Raw genomic sequence first — 16495 nt, forward strand, 5'->3', positions numbered from 1 at the left:
GCTAGGGTTGCCAACCTCCAGGTACTAGCTTTCCTGCTATTACAACTGAGCTCCAGCCGATAGAGATCAGTTCACCTGGAGAAAATGGCCGCTTAGGCAATTGGACTCTATGGCATTGAAGTCCCTCCCCAAACCCCACCCTCCTCAGGCTCCGCCCAAAAAACCTCCCGCCGGTGGCGAAGAGCGACCTGGCAACCCTATCTCCAGCTGTTGGCTGACAGTTTCTTTAAAATTGGGGGGGGGTGTTAAATCATCCAGTTTGAAAAGTCATTAGCAATGAGATTCAAGGTAGGCAACCTTAATAGGTTCAAACTGAAATTTAAATATTGTCAAAGGCTTTCACGGTCACAGTTCATTGGTTCTTGTAGGTTATCCGGGCTGTGTGACCGTGGTCTTGGTATTTTCTTTCCTGACGTTTCGCCAGCAGCTGTGGCAGGCATCTTCAGAGGAGTCACACTGAAGGACAGTGTCTCTCAGTGTCAAGTGTGTAGGAAGAGTAATATATAGTCAGAAAGGGGTTGGGTTGAGCTGAATCATTGTCCTGCAAAAAGTATCAAAGGTAATGTGCTAACCATTGTCCTGTAAGTATCAAGATAATGTGCTGATGAGGGTGTGGTATGTTAATATGGAACCATTGTATCCTGAAGTGCTCTGTTAATGTGTGAAATCCAAAGCTAATCTGCATGGCTATTGTGGACTGCAGTCTTTGTTAGTCTGGAAGTTTTCAGGACAGGAAGCCAAACCTTATTCATTCTTAAACTCTCTTCTTTTCTGTTAAAGTTGTGCTGATGTTTATGAATTTCAATGGCTTCTCTGTGTAATCTGACAAAATAGTTGGTAGAATTGTCCAGTCTTTCAGTGTCTTGGAATAAGACCCTGTGTCCTGTTTGGGTCAGTCCATGTTCAGCCACTGCTGATTTCTCAGGTTGGCCAAGTCTGCAGTATCTTTCATGTTCTTTTATCCTTGTTTGTATGCTGCGTTTTGTGGTCCCGATGTAAACTTGTCCACAACTGCAAGGTATACGATATACTCCTGCAGAGCTGAGGGGGTCTCTTTTTTCTTTTGCTGATCGTAGCATCTGTTGTATTTTCTTGGTGGGTTTAAACACTGTTTAAAATCAATACACTCAATAGCCATGTGGATTAGCTTTGGATTTCACACATTAACAGATCACTTCAGGATACAATGGTTCCATATTAACATACCACACCCTCATTAGCACATTATCTTGATACTTACAGGACAATGATTAGCACATTACCTTTGATACTTTTTGCAGGACAATGATTCAGCTCAACCCAACCCCTTTCTGACTATATATTACTCTTCCTACACACTTGACACTGAGAGACACTGTCCTTCAGTGTTACTCCTCTGAAGATGCCTGCCACAGCTGCTGGCGAAACATCAGGAAAGAAAATACCAAGACCACGGTCACACAGCCCGGATAACCTACAAGAACCAATGAAACTTAAATGATCTCAGTGGGATATAAGCCCCCCTGCTCCAGCCTCAGGGACAGCACTTGATTGGATAGGTTGATCGCATATCCAACGAACTGCCAAGGCAGACAAAGACTCCCCCTAAGTAACATACCCATCCAGCAAAACCTTGAATTGAGCAAAGAATCTCACAGGTCACCACTGCAGGTGTCCCAACATTGGCTAAATATGCGCCTTCCTTCGTTAAGGTCAGGAGACAGACCACAGAACTGGCAGCAGCCACAGAGTAGTCTTCAAGGGGAACCCTGCATAAAGCAGCAGTCTATCCAAGAAATTACGAAGGCACAGACAGGTCCTTTGTCTTCACTCCCCCAAAAAATAAAGGATGAAACAAACATAGAAGACCTAACTGAAAGTCAACTCTTGTGGCCCTGCCCATAACCCTTTAGCAAGAGCACCAAAGGTAGATCAAAAATGAACGTTCAGTCTCCGGCAAAGGTAACCAAGATCCAGTCAATAACTAGGACCCTGACAGTTCGCAATACATTTGATTGTCCCACAAGCATCATGCCCATCTTGTCTTAATTCTAGTGCAACCTAGCATGGAAACTGGCATTCACTTAGGTGCAGTAGCAAAGGTGGCTTTCGGACTCCTCAAGTAGCTTAGGGCAATTGACATGGCTTTATCTTCACAAAAACCCAGTGGGGAAGATAAAGCAGACAGCATATGACTGGCCACGATCAACCAATGAGCGCTGGACTGAACAGGCCTTTGAATTCATGTCTGCCACCTCCAACACTGTAGGCCACCCACCACCTTGCTTTTCCGTCCAGTTACTTTTCCGTCCATTTTTTATGCATAACCGTTGTTTTGAGGCAGGCTGCAGTGCCCTTAAAAGAAGAGACCACCATAGTCTGCAGACATTTTCTTTCATAATTTATATGCTGCTCAGGAGGGTAAGGGGGCTTCTGCAAGCTTTAACCCAGGCAAAGTTCCTCTTCATTTAGCGTAGGGAAGGAAGAGCCCAACCGTACACATAAACCAGCAGTAGTGATTGATGAGCTTTGGTGTGTTTTAAGTTTGCATAAACTTAAATAGGCGATTATTCTTGCCATTTCCTGCTACAAGAAATTTCAGCCTGGATTTTCCCTTTGTTTAATCTGCCTGTTTACCCACTCATTCAGATAGGAGGGCTTCGGTCCACTGAAACTCTGAGACAAAAATTCTGACGAACAAAGAAAGTTCTCCGGGTGATTTTCGCTGCTGTTCATTCATTGTTACCTACAAAATCAATACACATCTTAACAATGAAGTATTCTCCCTTACTAGGTTGTTTTGCTTGGGATACTGACTCTTGGAAAGTTTCCATGCCACAAAAACTGAGCCTATGAGCACTTCCTGGTGTTTCTAGAGGAACCCACTCACCCAACCCATGGGCAAAATGGCGGCCATGTTGCAAGTATGGTAGATGGGTGTGGTCACCACATCTAGGATATTGTAGAGTTGGAAACAGTTCAGACGTGGACGACCAAACTGAACATTAATTCCCAACATCCCACTGTTCCTAGATAGAGTTGTCTGTAGTGACTACAATAGCCGAGAGATTAAATACTATTTGCAGAAATACATTTCCTTGGTTCAGGCTGCCTTTACGAAAAGAAGCACATTAAAGAACGTTAGAAAAGATGTTTTAAAGACACCGGAAACCAGCAACCGAGCGGTTTAGCATCTTTGGACACCGAAAAGGCATTTAACAAAGTAGAAAGAAGTATTCTGGTCTTGCAGGTAGAACAAGTCAACAGCTGGCGTCAAGTTGTGGACATGGATCCGTTTATTATAAAAATAACTCCACAATTTTTAAATGGCATTCTGAGAATATGGAATGAGAAATGAGAACATAGAAGGGATACCCACTGTCTTTTCAGTCATCTGTGAGCAATGGCTGCCCTCTTCCTCCTATACACATATTGAATCTTAGTGTTGCTTCATGTTAAGAAAAGGAGGCGGCTGTGGCTCAGTGGTAGAGCATCTGCTTGACATGCAGAAGGTGCCAGGCTCAATCCCTGGAATCCCCAGTAAAAAGAATCGGGTACTAGGTGATGTGAAAGACCTCTGCCTGAGACCCTGGAGAGCCGCTGCCAGTCTGAGTAGACAATAAAAGCTTTGAGGGACCAAGGGTTTGGTTCAGTGTAAGGCAGCTTCATACGTACAGATGAGGAAGAACCGTCCAGTCAAAAGCAACAGCAGAAAAGAAGGAACACGAGGAAGGAAGAGTGCGCAAGGGGAATGCCAAATCAATCATTTCTCCTGTGCACGCTTCACTGGGACTAAAGCATCAGTGAGCATGACAGAGGTGACTTCTGAATAGACGGGAAGAAGATTGCACTGGGGGAGAACAAATTGAGCCACACGCACAGCAACAGTCACCACCAAACAAGGCTGCATAGCAACACTCTCCGATTCAGGAGAATTTGAAAGCTGACAGGAATTATTTTCATGTTCATTTCCCTGCCCTTTTTTCTTTTTAACATCTTCTCCACACCTTCAGTTCCCCAACTCTACAGAAGTACATTTTCACGTTTCAAGCAATTTCTTCACCCAAATGTTATTATTTCCGCTTATTATGAAATGATTTAAAAAATACTTTTGGTGTGAGCGGTTTCCTTCGGCGCGCTCTCTCTCTCTTTCATGCCTTTCCCCAAGCACAATCCCTTGGGATCATTGTCCCCTGTATTATTTTTAAATGCGAAGCGGTGGAATTTAATGCCTTTAATTCTTAACTTTTCTATATCCATTTTATGGTTGTTGTTTTACGTTAGTTTCTTGTAATGTTGGGCAGCCGTGAGTGGAGAGGCATAGAGCAGACATAACAGACCCCAAATTCAGATAGAGGCTGTAGGACTGGGGAGGGTGGAATGGTTGAATAATAATTTTCACAGGTGGAATGGTTGAATAAAATGCTGGAAAGTTAAAAAGAAAGTCAGTCTTTCTTTGCTTTGAAGAAGAGTTGGTTTCTATATGCCGAATTTCTCTACCACTTAAGGAAGAATTAAACTGGCTTACAATCACATTCCCTTCCCCTCTCCTCAACAGACACCCTGGGAGGCAGGTGGGGCTGAGAGTTTGGAGAGAACTGTGACTAGCCCAAGGTCACCCAGCTAGCTTCATGTCTAGGAGTGGGGAAACAAACCCAGTTCACCAGATTAGCCTCCGCCGCACATGTGGAGGACTGGGGACTCAAACCCAGTTCTCCAGATCAGAGTCTACCGCTGTAAACCACCGCTCTTATCTACGACACCATGCTGGCTACTGCAGCTCCAAGCTGTTGCATGAGGAAGCATTTCTGAACAGGGAAACAGCAGGGATTACATTCCCCCCTTGCTGGGTCTTGATTCATTCACAAACCCACAACTACTTTTTGCAGTTAGATCATTTCTCTCCAGTGCGGTTTGGCCTTCAGTGAAGAATCTGCGAGGGTGATGTTGCAGTCAAATTCCTACTTTTTCCTCTTGTTCTTTTGTCATATTTTTAATAAATGTATTATAAAAAGTGTTTATACACAATTGTGGCATAAAAGTTGATGCATAATATGTGCAACAGGTAAAATAAAAAAAGTTAGCTTATGCAAAGCAGAGTCAGTTAAACGAGGATACAAAAAAGACTTTACCAACACACACACACACACAAAGTCCATCCTTCATATGTTCACAGGTTAGTAGTTTTTCCAGCGGGTTTCGGCCAATCTGCTGAGCATACGCTGTAGCCTCAGCTCACACCTCCTGAGTGACGAACGGGCGCAACCCTGAGTCTGCAAATGTGCAGCTTGTACGTTTTGCAACATGACGCGGCAATAGTTGGCGATCGCTTGATCTCTGCGGACAGGAAGAAAAACGTAGACAGGATCATTCTGTCAAACCGGCTTACAATCTCCTTCCCTTCTCCCCACAGCAGACACCTTGTGAAGTAGGTGGGGCTGAGAGAATTCAGAGAGCTGTGACTGTTCCAAGGTCACCCAGCAGGCTTCATGTGGAGGAGTGGGGAAACCAACCCGGTTCTCCAGATTACAGTCCACCACTCTTAACCACTACACCACTCTGGAAAGCACCCACCCACTCACACAGAAGTCCATTTCAGAGCTGGAAAACGGCTTCCAAAGTGGCATCGGATTTAACCACTGGAAAGGCCTCTGGAAGTACACCTGACAGGATGTCAAATATTTATTTGTAGAGCACCTTCAAGTGCTTTATAAGATAATGTTGCCCCTCACCCCCAGGAAATAAAATGTGTGTGGGGGGAGGGGGGCAAAACACCAATGCTGAGCATCAATGCAAATTTGGAAATGCAAAAAGGGATGGGGGGAGGGAGACGGTTGAACACATGAAGCTGCCTTATACTGAATCAGACCCTTGGTCCATCAAAGTCAGTATTGTCCACTCAGACCGGCAGCGGCTCTCCAGGGTCTCAGGCAGAGGTCTTTCACATCACCTACTCGCCTTGTCCCTTTCCCTGGAGATGCCAGGGATTGAAACTGGGACCTTCTGCATGCCAAGCAGACGCTCTGCCTCTGAGCCACGGCCCCTCCGTGTTCCGTATTCATGCAGTAACATTTCTGGGGATCTGGGTTTTACCTTTGGGTGGACAAAGCTGAAATTGAGATATATCAACCATGACTTCTTCACTATGAAAAACTCACAAGTGACCAAATGATAGCACTGCAACTGTTGGCTGCTTCATGCAAGTCCCTAACGCGCTGCAAAGTCAAGGCATGTTCATAAGCATTCAAACTGCTCACGCTGAAGGCATGACATCTCTAGCTGCCAGTTTTAAATGTTAAACGTTGATTTCCCTTTTTGTTTCAGGTGCATTCAGCTGTATTTTTACTCCACGGAGGATATGTAGGGAAAGACATCGATATTAGGCAAGGCATCAAACTACCATTCCTGTCATGCTTAACAATCCAAGTTAGTTCAGTGACTGGTGAGTAGTGAAGTTAGTAGAGAAGATCGGGGGCATCAGTTAGAAAAGCAGCTGTTTCTTAGATCAGTGACTTTCAAACTACATCCCCTGGAACTCTGGGGGTGGCTAAGAAGCTTATCAGAGTCCCTCACTATGATGGCCATGACAGCCAAATTTTGGTGAAAGAGAGGCTGTCTGACTCACGACTGATCTTCTCCTTGCAACACACAGTGGAGGGAAAGGACTGGCCTGAAAACATGCCCCAGAATCCTTTGCAATGCAGAATGGTTCGATAGCAAATGTTTTCAAGAAGCCACTAGCATTTCAAGGGTTGAGTTCAGCCCAACCTGAGGGAGACTGGTAAGTCCACATGTATTATTTATGATTGCAAATGCCACAGAAAACTAAGTGGCTATGGGGCTGAGAGAATTTAGATTCCTTTAAAAAAAGGTAAAGGTGGTTCTCTGTGCAAGCGCTGGGTCATTCCTGACCCATGGGGTGATGTCACATCACAACTTTTACTAGGTAGACTATGTTTATGGGGTGGTTTGTACTCCAGCAAGCTGGGTACTTATTTTACCAACCTCGGATGGATGGAAGGTTGAGTCAACCTTTGACGGCTACCAGAAACTGGCTTCCGTCAGGATTGAACTCAGGTTGTGAGCAGAGCTTGGACTGCAGTACTGCAGCTTACCACTCTGCACCACATGGTTCTTGTGTGTGTAAAGTACCGTCAAGACTTATAGCGACCCCTTATGGGGTTTTCAAGGCAAGAGACTAACAGAGGTGGTTTGCCAGTGACATGGCTCTTAGGCCCTGGTAAATCCACAAGTATTATTTATGATTGCAAACAGCACATAAAACTAAGTGACCATGGGACTGGGAGAATTTAGGTTCCTTAGGCACGTCTCCTGTTAATAAACAGCTGGTTTTCTCCAAGCAGGCAACATGTGCGTGCGTGTTAGATTATTCAAGCAAGTAAACCGAGGATAACAAATTTTACCTGCATGGTTTTATCTTCAGTTACAAATGAGAGAGATTGTCATGTCACTAGTAGATGGAAGGAATAAGGATTTGTAAAATGTAACACTCATGAGATGTAACTACCTAAATGGATCGCTATACCTACTCGGCAACTAATGTGGAAATATCTGAATCAGACTAAAAATGCTGGGCAACATACGACAGAACCACAAATGTTCTAACTGCTCGCAACCAACCAGAAGGTAAGGGGACTGCGCAGGGTCTGCGATCCAAGTGACCGAAATTTTGGTGTTAAAAAAAAAAAAGCATGGACGTTCTCAAGGGGTTTCGCCAAAGCACAGTCAACAACTTCTTCCATCTCCACAGAATGAAGAAAGGGCTGGTACAACCCAGAGGCATAATTCACACACCCCTCAGGGAGATGCCCCCCAGGGCAGCACAGAGGCATTGATTCTGCCTTAACTCTAAAGGGAAAGGTGGTCTACAAATGCTTTAATCAATCAAGAAATTTTAATAATTTGGAAAGAGCCACCCAGGACCGCAGAGGAATTTCCAGGGAAAGGAAGGGAAACTCCACCTGCCTTCCTCCTAGATTTCAGCCCGACTCACCTCTCTTCTTGGGCAATGATATCGTTGAAAGCGTGAGAGAGACGCTTCAGCTGGCGAATGCCGGTGGAAATCAGCTCTAAATCACAGTCAAACTGCCTGGAAGAGAAAAGTGAGGAAGCAGGATGGGATGAGCCTAAAAGCAGCCATTTTGGATCATATCAGTGGCCCATCTAGTCCAGCAACCGGCCTCCTCCTACATTCATTCCTCACAACAACACTATGAAATAGGCCAGGCTGAGAGCTGGACTGACACAAGATCTGAGCGGAGGGTAGGGTTGCCAGGTCCCTCTTTGCCACCGGCGGGAGGTTTTTGGGGCGGAGCCTGAGGAGGGCGGAGTTTGGGGAGGGGAGGGACTTCAGTGCCATAGAGTCCAATTGCCGAAGCCACCATTTGCTCCAGGTGAACTGATCTCTGTCGGCTGGAGATCAGTTGTAACAGCAGGAGATCTCCAGCTAGTACCTGGAGGTTGGCAACTCTAGTGGAGGTACTGAAACGCAGGTCTCTCCAGGGTGTTCCCTACCACACTAGCCTGAAGTCAGCCTTTCACCCCAAAGAGCTTTTGGTTGTCAAGCTTGAGAGATCCCATAGTTTCTACCAGGCTGTGTCACTTCCAGGAGTCAGACCAAGAACATCATGAGGAGAGGTGAACATCTCCCTTCCATGGGTGACCCGGCAGCGCTGAACCTCAGATGAAGCTTGCACTAACCCTGGCTCTCCGACATTGAATTCCCAGCCCTGCTCCCCTTTCGATCGGAGATGACAGGGATTGAATCCAAGATCTTCTACTCACAAAGGTGATGGGGCCGCCTTATACTGAATCAGACCCTTGGTCCATCAAGGACGATGCCCTCTACTCTGACTGGCAGCAGCTCTCCAGGGTCTCAGGCAACCGCTTCACCCACCCGCCCGATCCTTTTTTTTTTTTTTAATACATTTTTATTTTAAGTATATGGGATACAAAAGGAAAGAAGGGGGCGAGGGTAGTCTGTCTGCAATAGACGTGAAATATAGTCTTATCAGTTTGATAGATTCAAAAAAATAAACATTTAAAAAGTCATACTACAGTAGGTAAACATTTGCAACAATAAACATTCATTATGGTAGATATGCATTACTATAGAGATACATTTTCGTGTGGTTAATTCTATAAACTAAATATACGTTTTCTTGCGTTATATTATATTTGACTATTGATTTAATGATATATAATTATAGAACGGTTGCCATTTTTCATTAAATTGTTCTATTTACTCATTTGTAGTAAAATTCGTCATAAAAGTCATTTTAGCCAAGTTTGCATAGTCAAGCATTTTGTCTTTCCATTCTTCAATATCGGGTATAGGCATTTGTTTCCAGCCACCCGATCCTTTTAGCTGGAGATGCCAGGGACTGAACCTGGGACCTTCTGTAAGCCAAGCAGATGCTGACCCACTAAGTACCCCGTTCTCCCCAGGAGCGATAAAATGCTTGTGCTCCCATCAACCCATCTCAGCTGGCCTAGCTTCTGATTGCTTTCTGCAAGACCCACGGGGGTTTCCCCCCTCCTTCTAATCCCTTGTTGGCCAACAAGCTCTGGATACATCTGACTTGCCTTCTGAGGTCAGCACAGACAGGAGAACCGTATGGACTTCTCAAGGCCGCAGCCCTCCTGGATCTCCGGAGAGGGAGGAGGTCTTCTTTAAGCCGGCGGGAGCCAGGTTGAAAGGAAGACCTCTGGTCAGATTTGGGCACCATCTTGGTGCTGGAGGTTGGGGTGGAGATGGCAGCGAGCCTGTTGCTTTTGCGCCGAGGAGTCCGAGGAGATCCACGCCGGGTTTTGGTAGAACACCCATTGCCGGTCATGGAGGCTTTAGCCAAAGCATTCGCCAGAGTCTGCGTGGAGTCCTGGCAGCTCTTCTGGATTTTCTGCAAGGCAGGAACAGTCAGCACTGAAGGACAATTATCGTTAGCATTTTATGTTCAAAGCATACTTGCTGAAATCTTTGCAACAGCCCTGTAAGGTAGAACCATATCATTATTCCCATATTGCAAATGGGGTGGGGGGAGATGAGGAATGAAGATGAAAAGGAACGGCTTGCCTAAGGTCAACCAATCAGTTTGTGACAGAGAGAAGATTTGAGCCAGAGACCTCTTGGATTGCAAAACATTCTCTCAGCCACTACACTATATTATGTCTGTTAGCTAGTTAGGGCCTTGCCCCTATTAATACACAAAATGTATAAAGCTGCCTTATACCACATCAGACTCTTGGTCTATTAAAGCCAGTGTGGTCTACTCTGGCTGACAGCAGGGTTTTAGGTGGAGGACCTATACATAATCTACTAAAGGTAAAGGCAGTCCCCTGTGCAAGCACCAGGTCATTCCTGACCCATGGGGTGACGTCACATCCTGACATTGACTAGGCAGACTATGTTTATGGGGTGGTTTGCCATTGCTTTCCCCAGCCATCTACACCACCTGATCCTTTTAAGTGAAGATGCCAGGAACTGAATCTAAGACCTTTTGCATGCAAAGCAGATAATCTGCCCCTGAGGTACAGGTCTTCTCCTGAATTATTATGTTTGCCATCAAGTTGCAGCTGATCTACAGCAACCCCTCATGGGGCTTTCAAGGCAAGAGACGAACAGAGGTGGTTTGTGTCTCTGTGTCATGCCCCTGTACTTCCTTGGTGGTCTCCAACCCATGTACTAACCAGGGCCAACCTTGCTTAGCTTCTGTGATCTGATGAGATTGGGCTAGCCTGGGATATCTAGGTCAGGATCATAGATGCGGCAATATTCACCCAAAGCATATTCGAATATTGCTCCTCTCTATACTCTACCAGAAATTTTGTTAGTCTTTAAGGTGCTTCAGGACTCTGGCTCTTTTCTACTGCTACAGACAGACTAACACGGCTACCCATTGTGATCTCTATACCCCTATGCAGACAGAGACGTGATAGAGGTTTAGAAAATAAGGTCTATCCCAGCTCTGCAGAAGTTAGCACACTTGTTGTGTGCTGTTAGAGCAGTGATACTCACTCCACGGCTCGGAGGGAACCACAGTCACAACCACCTCCAATCAATAGAGCCACATTTACTTCCATTTACTACAGAAAGGGGGGGTGATAGGAGTTTTTGAATCACTTTAAGTAAAATCTACATGGCTCCTGTTCACCTCCCACTCACTTCAATGGTTCTTGTGAAGGAAGACTTTCTGACAAATTGTATATCAGGAGGACCAGACAGATAAATCACATAACACATGAACACATGAAGCTGCCTTATACTGAACCAGATCCTCGGTCCATCAAAGTCAGTATTGTCTACTCAGACCGGCAGCGGCTCTCCAGGGTCTCAGGCAGAGGTCTTTCACATCACCTACTTGCCTAGTCCCTTTAACTGAAGATGCTGGGGACTGAACCTGGGACCTTCTGCCTGGCAAGCAGAGGCACTGAGCCAGTCCCCTCCCCATAAGAACTGAGCCACAGCCCCTCCCCACAAGAACAAAGTTATGAACCAATCGTAAGTACACACAAGAACAAAGTTATGAACCAATCGTAAGTACAATTAGCAATGCAGAATATACACAAATTTATTCAACATATTCCAAGTGTTGAGCTTGGCATTCAACACCTGTGTTCTCTGCACATTACTGTTGTACCTGAGACACCGTCCCAAAGACGTTTTTGGCCGTTCTCGTGAGCGCTCGGAGGTTTTGACTCTTTTCCTTGGCTTCCAAGCTCTCCCACGTCGGGTTCTCCTCAAAGTTCATCTCAACCTGCTTTAAGGGCATTCGCTTCCGCAGGGACATCCGAACGGCATTCAGGTCCCGAGAGGACCGCTTCTTAAATCTGTCAGGCGCTGGACTTTCCTCAAAGTCAGCCAGCATTTTGTGGTGCCTCCAACCAGCAGTGGGCCCCATACTTTGAAACACAGACGCCATCTCTTCTGCGTTCTGGATTCTACTAACAAATTAAAGGAAAGCCTAGAAAATAAGTGCATTAAAGTTTATTATACTCATTTATAGCCTACTCCCTCCATCCCATCCTAGTGCCAGATATGCGGCTGTCAGCTAAGCAGCACAAAGACAACTCTTGTGAAATAAAAGCTTTTTGAAAAGTCAAGAGCAAATCTTGTGTCAATCTTTGTCTCTGGACACAGAAGCTCCATCTTGGGTATTGGCTGCCAACCTCCAGGTGGTGGCTGGAGATCTCCCACTATCACAACTGATCTCCAGCCAATAGAGATCAGGTCACCTGGAGAAAATGGTGGCTTTGGCAATTGGACTCTATGGCATTGAAGTCCCTCCCTTCCCCCAACCCAGCCCTCCTCAGGCCCCACCCCAAAAATCTCCAGGTTTTTGTCAACCTGGAGCTGGCAACCCTAGGTATTATGCTAAGCCATACAACACCCGTATCTTACATAAAGGGTGTCCTGTTGAATCAAATCAGGGTAGGGACAGTTAGAAACAGCATCATGATCTGGCTGGTCCCAGTTAGCACTGCTGTTTTTAACAGGGACCATCCAGATCACGATGCTACTAGGGAGCCCGCAAGAAGAGTGAGATGAAGGCAGCAGCCCATCGCTGGTGTTTACTGCCCAGCCTTCTGGCATTCAGAGATAGACTGCCACTGTACAAGTAGTTCCTATTTAGCTATTAGAGAGCTAAAAATCCTACGAGGATGAATTTTGCTACCAAAATTTGGTTTACCGGGAAGCTGAGAGGGTGCGCAACCTCCAGGAACTTATGGACACTGGTTCTGCACCTTTGCACTAAGAAGGACCCCATTTTTCTCGACATTATACGTACACACACATTTATACTATAATTATAATAAACAGGGAGGGTCTTTTGCCAGCAAACACTACAGCCCATGAAAACCAAGGACTCCGATTACCCACCCACCCGTACCTACCTGCACTGGAGCTTGGAAACGCGCAACTGCAGTCCGGATTTTGCTTTATTCTTTATTCTTTTTACAAGATTTCAAATTAGGCGCCGCCTCCTTCCCGCTTTGCCCGGATTGGCTGGCCTCCGGCACCTCCCTCTTCCTGATTGGCCAAAGGGATTCTAATGAGACCCGGGCGAGGGAGGGGCACTCAGCTCGCACGGAGGGGCTTTGATCTTCATGACTACGTCATAGAAGACCAGGGTGGGATTCCTTCTGGCAGAATCCGTTTGCTACTCCGGCGTTGAAACTTTCGGAAATACTGCAAATTTAACAAGAGCAGGGCTTGCGAGCATGTGCAGAGTGAACAAGGCCAGGCTTTGAAAGTAGATCGGTTTGCTCTCCTGTCGCCTCCGTTTGGAAATGGAGGCTACTGTCCTCCGTGCGCGCTGGGTTAGGTGCAAACCTTATTGCAGCCCAGCAGGACTTACTCTGGAGTAAATATGCATAGGATCCACCTGCACGGTCTGGAAGCAGGGAGCCTCATTGTTTAAGGTCCTGCTTTTGAAAATACTAAAACCCAGCTACGGTGCGGGGGAAATTAAAACAATGCTGGAGATCAAAAGCACTTCCTGCATCCAACAAATCTGGGATTTATGGCTTCCAAAATTTAAGGAGTGTGACTTCCAGGGTGGCCTTAAAACGGGGTTGGAAGGGATTCAACCCCATTACCAAGAATGTGGATGCTGATTCTAGTTGCTATGAACTGTAAGCCCTCTGAACAAGCTCTGAAGCCACCTTTTCATTTACATTCATATAAATTTAAATGTAGATCCCCACTCTTCTACCACAAGTTGCTCAAAGCAGCTGACAAGCAATTGTGTGTGTGTGTAAAGTGCCGTCAAGTCGCAGCTGATTTATGGCGACCCCTTTTGGGGGTTTTCGTGGCAAGAGACTGCCAGTGCCTTCCTCTGCACAGCAACCCTGGTAATCCTTGGAGGTCTCCCATCCAAATACTAACCAGGGCTGACCCTTCTTAGCTTCTGAGATCTGACGAGATCAGGCTAGCCTGGGCCATCCAGGTTAGCTGAGTTATAACTTTCCAGAGATTGAGATGGGTGAGGCAGAATGTGCTGTACCAGTTCAGACTTCAGGTGAGCCATTCATGCCTGGCATGGTTCGTCCCCAAGCATGAAAATAGAAATCTAGCGTCACTCAAAAAGCTTCCAGTCCCCTCTGTGTTTGCTACCTCACCAACAGTGGAATCCTAAGTGGTTACACCTCTCCAAGTCCACTGAAGTCAACGGATGGATGTGATGCTGTTTAGGATTTAACTGCAAAATATCTTAAGTACAGGTCCTCTTATGGATTAAAATTTTCTTAAATGACCAGAAGCGGTGAGGAGGAATAAATGGGCAGTTCTGGCAACGGAGGGAAGCTTTTATCACCGGGAGCATCCCAAAACTAAGAACGTAGAGATGGAAGAGTTTTATTTTATTATTTATTTAAAACATTTATTAGCTGCCCATCTGCCTTGCGGCACTCAATGTGGTTTACAATACAAATATAACCGTTATAGAACACATAAGATAGTTCATACCTGAATCAAAACTTTCAGAGATTATAAAATAGTGCTTGTAAGGGTCAAAACTTTGAGATTATAAAATAGTGCTTGTAAGGGCTGTCAAAGACAGGACATTTTGGAGGACATTCATAGGGTTGCCATGAGTCGGAAGTGACTTGACAGCACTTAACACACAAGGGTCAACCACTATTTACAGTGTGGCGTGCAAGCTTTCATGTTGCAGAAAACTCTTTTTGGGTTTTTTTTTTGCGGGGGGGGGGGTTAGCAGTGGGAGAAAAAGATGTTTCTGGAATGGGCTATAACATTAAGCTCTATCTGGAGTTTGTCCCAGAGTTCAGACAGTAACAAAAGACAGTTTTGATGTTTCTTTCCGTAAGAACTGAGATCTTACACAAAAGATCCTTTCTTGCTATATCACACCCTCCAGCCCCACAACACTGCTTCGGAAGCTGTTCCTTGGCTGTGCCCAGCTTCAGATGAAACCCCAGATTGCATGCTTGAGGGAAGGTAGAAGGAATGCTTCAGATGGGAGCATAATCGGAAGCAATGTTTGGGTCCCTCATAAGGCTGCCAACCTCCAGTTGGGGCCTGGAGATCACTGGGAATTTCAATTGATCTGCAGACTAAAGGAATCACTTCCCCTGGAGAAAATGACAGCTTTGGAGGGATGCTATGACATTGTTCCCTGCTGAGGTCCCACCCCTCCCCAGGTTCCACCCTCAAATCTCCAGAAATTTCCTAACCCACAGCTGGCAATCCTAGTTTAGCCACATCAATGTATAAAGTTAGTTGTTTATGTCAGAAGTGAGATGAACGGACAGCTTAACAAGACTTTGAAAAGGAAAAAACAACCATGACATAAACATGTAACTTAACAGTTTAACAGACCTGGAGAAAGATAGGACTTCCCCGTTGGCTTGCTCTTTGGAAAGTAGGAACGTCAAGTCAGTTTATAAAGGTAAAGGTAGTCCCCTGTGCAAGCACCTGGTCATTCCTGACCCATGGGGTGACATCACATCCTGACATTTACTAGGCAGACTTTGTTCACGGGATGGTTTGCCAGTGCCTTCCCCAGTCGTCTTCCCTTGACCCCCCAGCAACCTGGGTACTCATTTTACCGACCTCGGAAGGATGGAAGGCTGAGTCAACCTCTAGCCGGCTACCTGAAACCAACCTTCGTCAGGATCGAACTCAGGTCATGAGCAGAGCTTGACTGCTGTACTGCAGTTTACCACTTTGTGCCACGGGGCTCAGTCAAGTCAGTTTACTACCAGATAGAAGAAGAGTTGGTTTTTACATGCCAACTTTCTCTACCACTTAAGGGAGTCTCAAACCAGCTTACAATCACCTTCCCCTCCCCACAACAGACACCCTGTGAGGTAGGTGGGGCTGAGAGAGCTCTAACAGAGCTGCGACTTGCCCAAGGTCACCCAGATGGCTTCAGGTGCAGGAGTGGGGAAACCAATCCAGTTCACCAGATTAGCCTCCGCCGCTTGGGTGGAGGAGTGGGGAATCGAACCCAGTCTCCAGATAAGACTCTACCACTCCAAATCACCACGCTGGCTCTTGTGGTGTAAAAGAATACACTGCCTTGTTGCTGAGACAGCATTGTGGCTTTTGGAATCATGAGTTCACATCTTCTGATATTTCACGAATGAAAACAGAGGCACATTCACCCGTCCACACTCATCCTCGCTGAGCCTCGTTCCCTCCCACCATACATAGGCCAAGGTTGTAGATGGAATTTATTTCCTTCAGCAAACAGCCTATCGGGCAGCGATCTTCAGCCTTTCAGATCTGGGCGTCCTTTTGCTGCAATCCATGAGACATCACAGACATGTGACAGGAAAAGAGGGAGCCTGAGAAAGGGCCTCCCTGGTCAAAGGCAGGACCTGTGGGCAAAAGCTCCAAAAACCGGAACCAGAAAGCAGAAGGCAAAGTCCCAGAAGGTCTACTGTAACAAGGGATAAGCCAAGAGCAACCGGATCTTTCAAGACAGCAAATATTAGCACCCTTAGAAGAGCACCCTGGTCAATTTACTAACAC

General features: G+C 45.9%; 1 protein-coding gene across 2 annotated transcripts; it reads right to left on the reverse strand.

The window, feature by feature from the left end:
- Positions 1-5156: 5156 nt before the first annotated feature.
- PIMREG (PICALM interacting mitotic regulator) lies at positions 5157-11954 on the reverse strand. Of its 2 annotated transcripts, XM_056865453.1 has the most exons (5): positions 11637-11954; positions 9582-9899; positions 7994-8085; positions 7404-7450; positions 5220-5316 (listed from the first exon to the last, which is right to left on the reverse strand). In XM_056865453.1, the coding sequence occupies exons 1-4, from the start codon at positions 11916-11918 to the stop codon at positions 7420-7422; spliced, it is 723 nt and encodes a 240-aa protein (XP_056721431.1). In that variant the 5' UTR covers positions 11919-11954; the 3' UTR covers positions 5220-5316; positions 7404-7419. The 2 variants fall into 2 exon arrangements, with proteins under 2 accessions (XP_056721430.1, XP_056721431.1); XM_056865452.1 differs by lacking the exon at positions 7404-7450 and having other exon boundaries at positions 5157-5316.
- Between the last annotated feature and the right edge of the window lie 4541 nt (positions 11955-16495).

The sequence above is a fragment of the Euleptes europaea genome, chromosome 19 (genome assembly GCF_029931775.1).
Source record: "Euleptes europaea isolate rEulEur1 chromosome 19, rEulEur1.hap1, whole genome shotgun sequence".
Taxonomy (NCBI): domain Eukaryota; kingdom Metazoa; phylum Chordata; class Lepidosauria; order Squamata; family Sphaerodactylidae; genus Euleptes; species Euleptes europaea.

Bases quoted from the DNA above. Each gene is read 5' to 3' on its own strand.
- PIMREG (XM_056865452.1), bottom strand. From the start codon at position 11,918: ATGGCGTCTGTGTTTCAAAGTATGGGGCCCACTGCTGGTTGGAGGCAC. The intron at 8,086-9,581 runs GTCAGATGTATC...TCTTCCAGGCAG, and splicing joins GTGCTGACCTCAGAAGGCAA to TTTGACTGTGATTTAGAGCT. The intron at 5,317-7,993 runs GTGAGTCGGGCT...TCCTGTCCGCAG, and splicing joins ATCATTGCCCAAGAAGAGAG to AGATCAAGCGATCGCCAACT.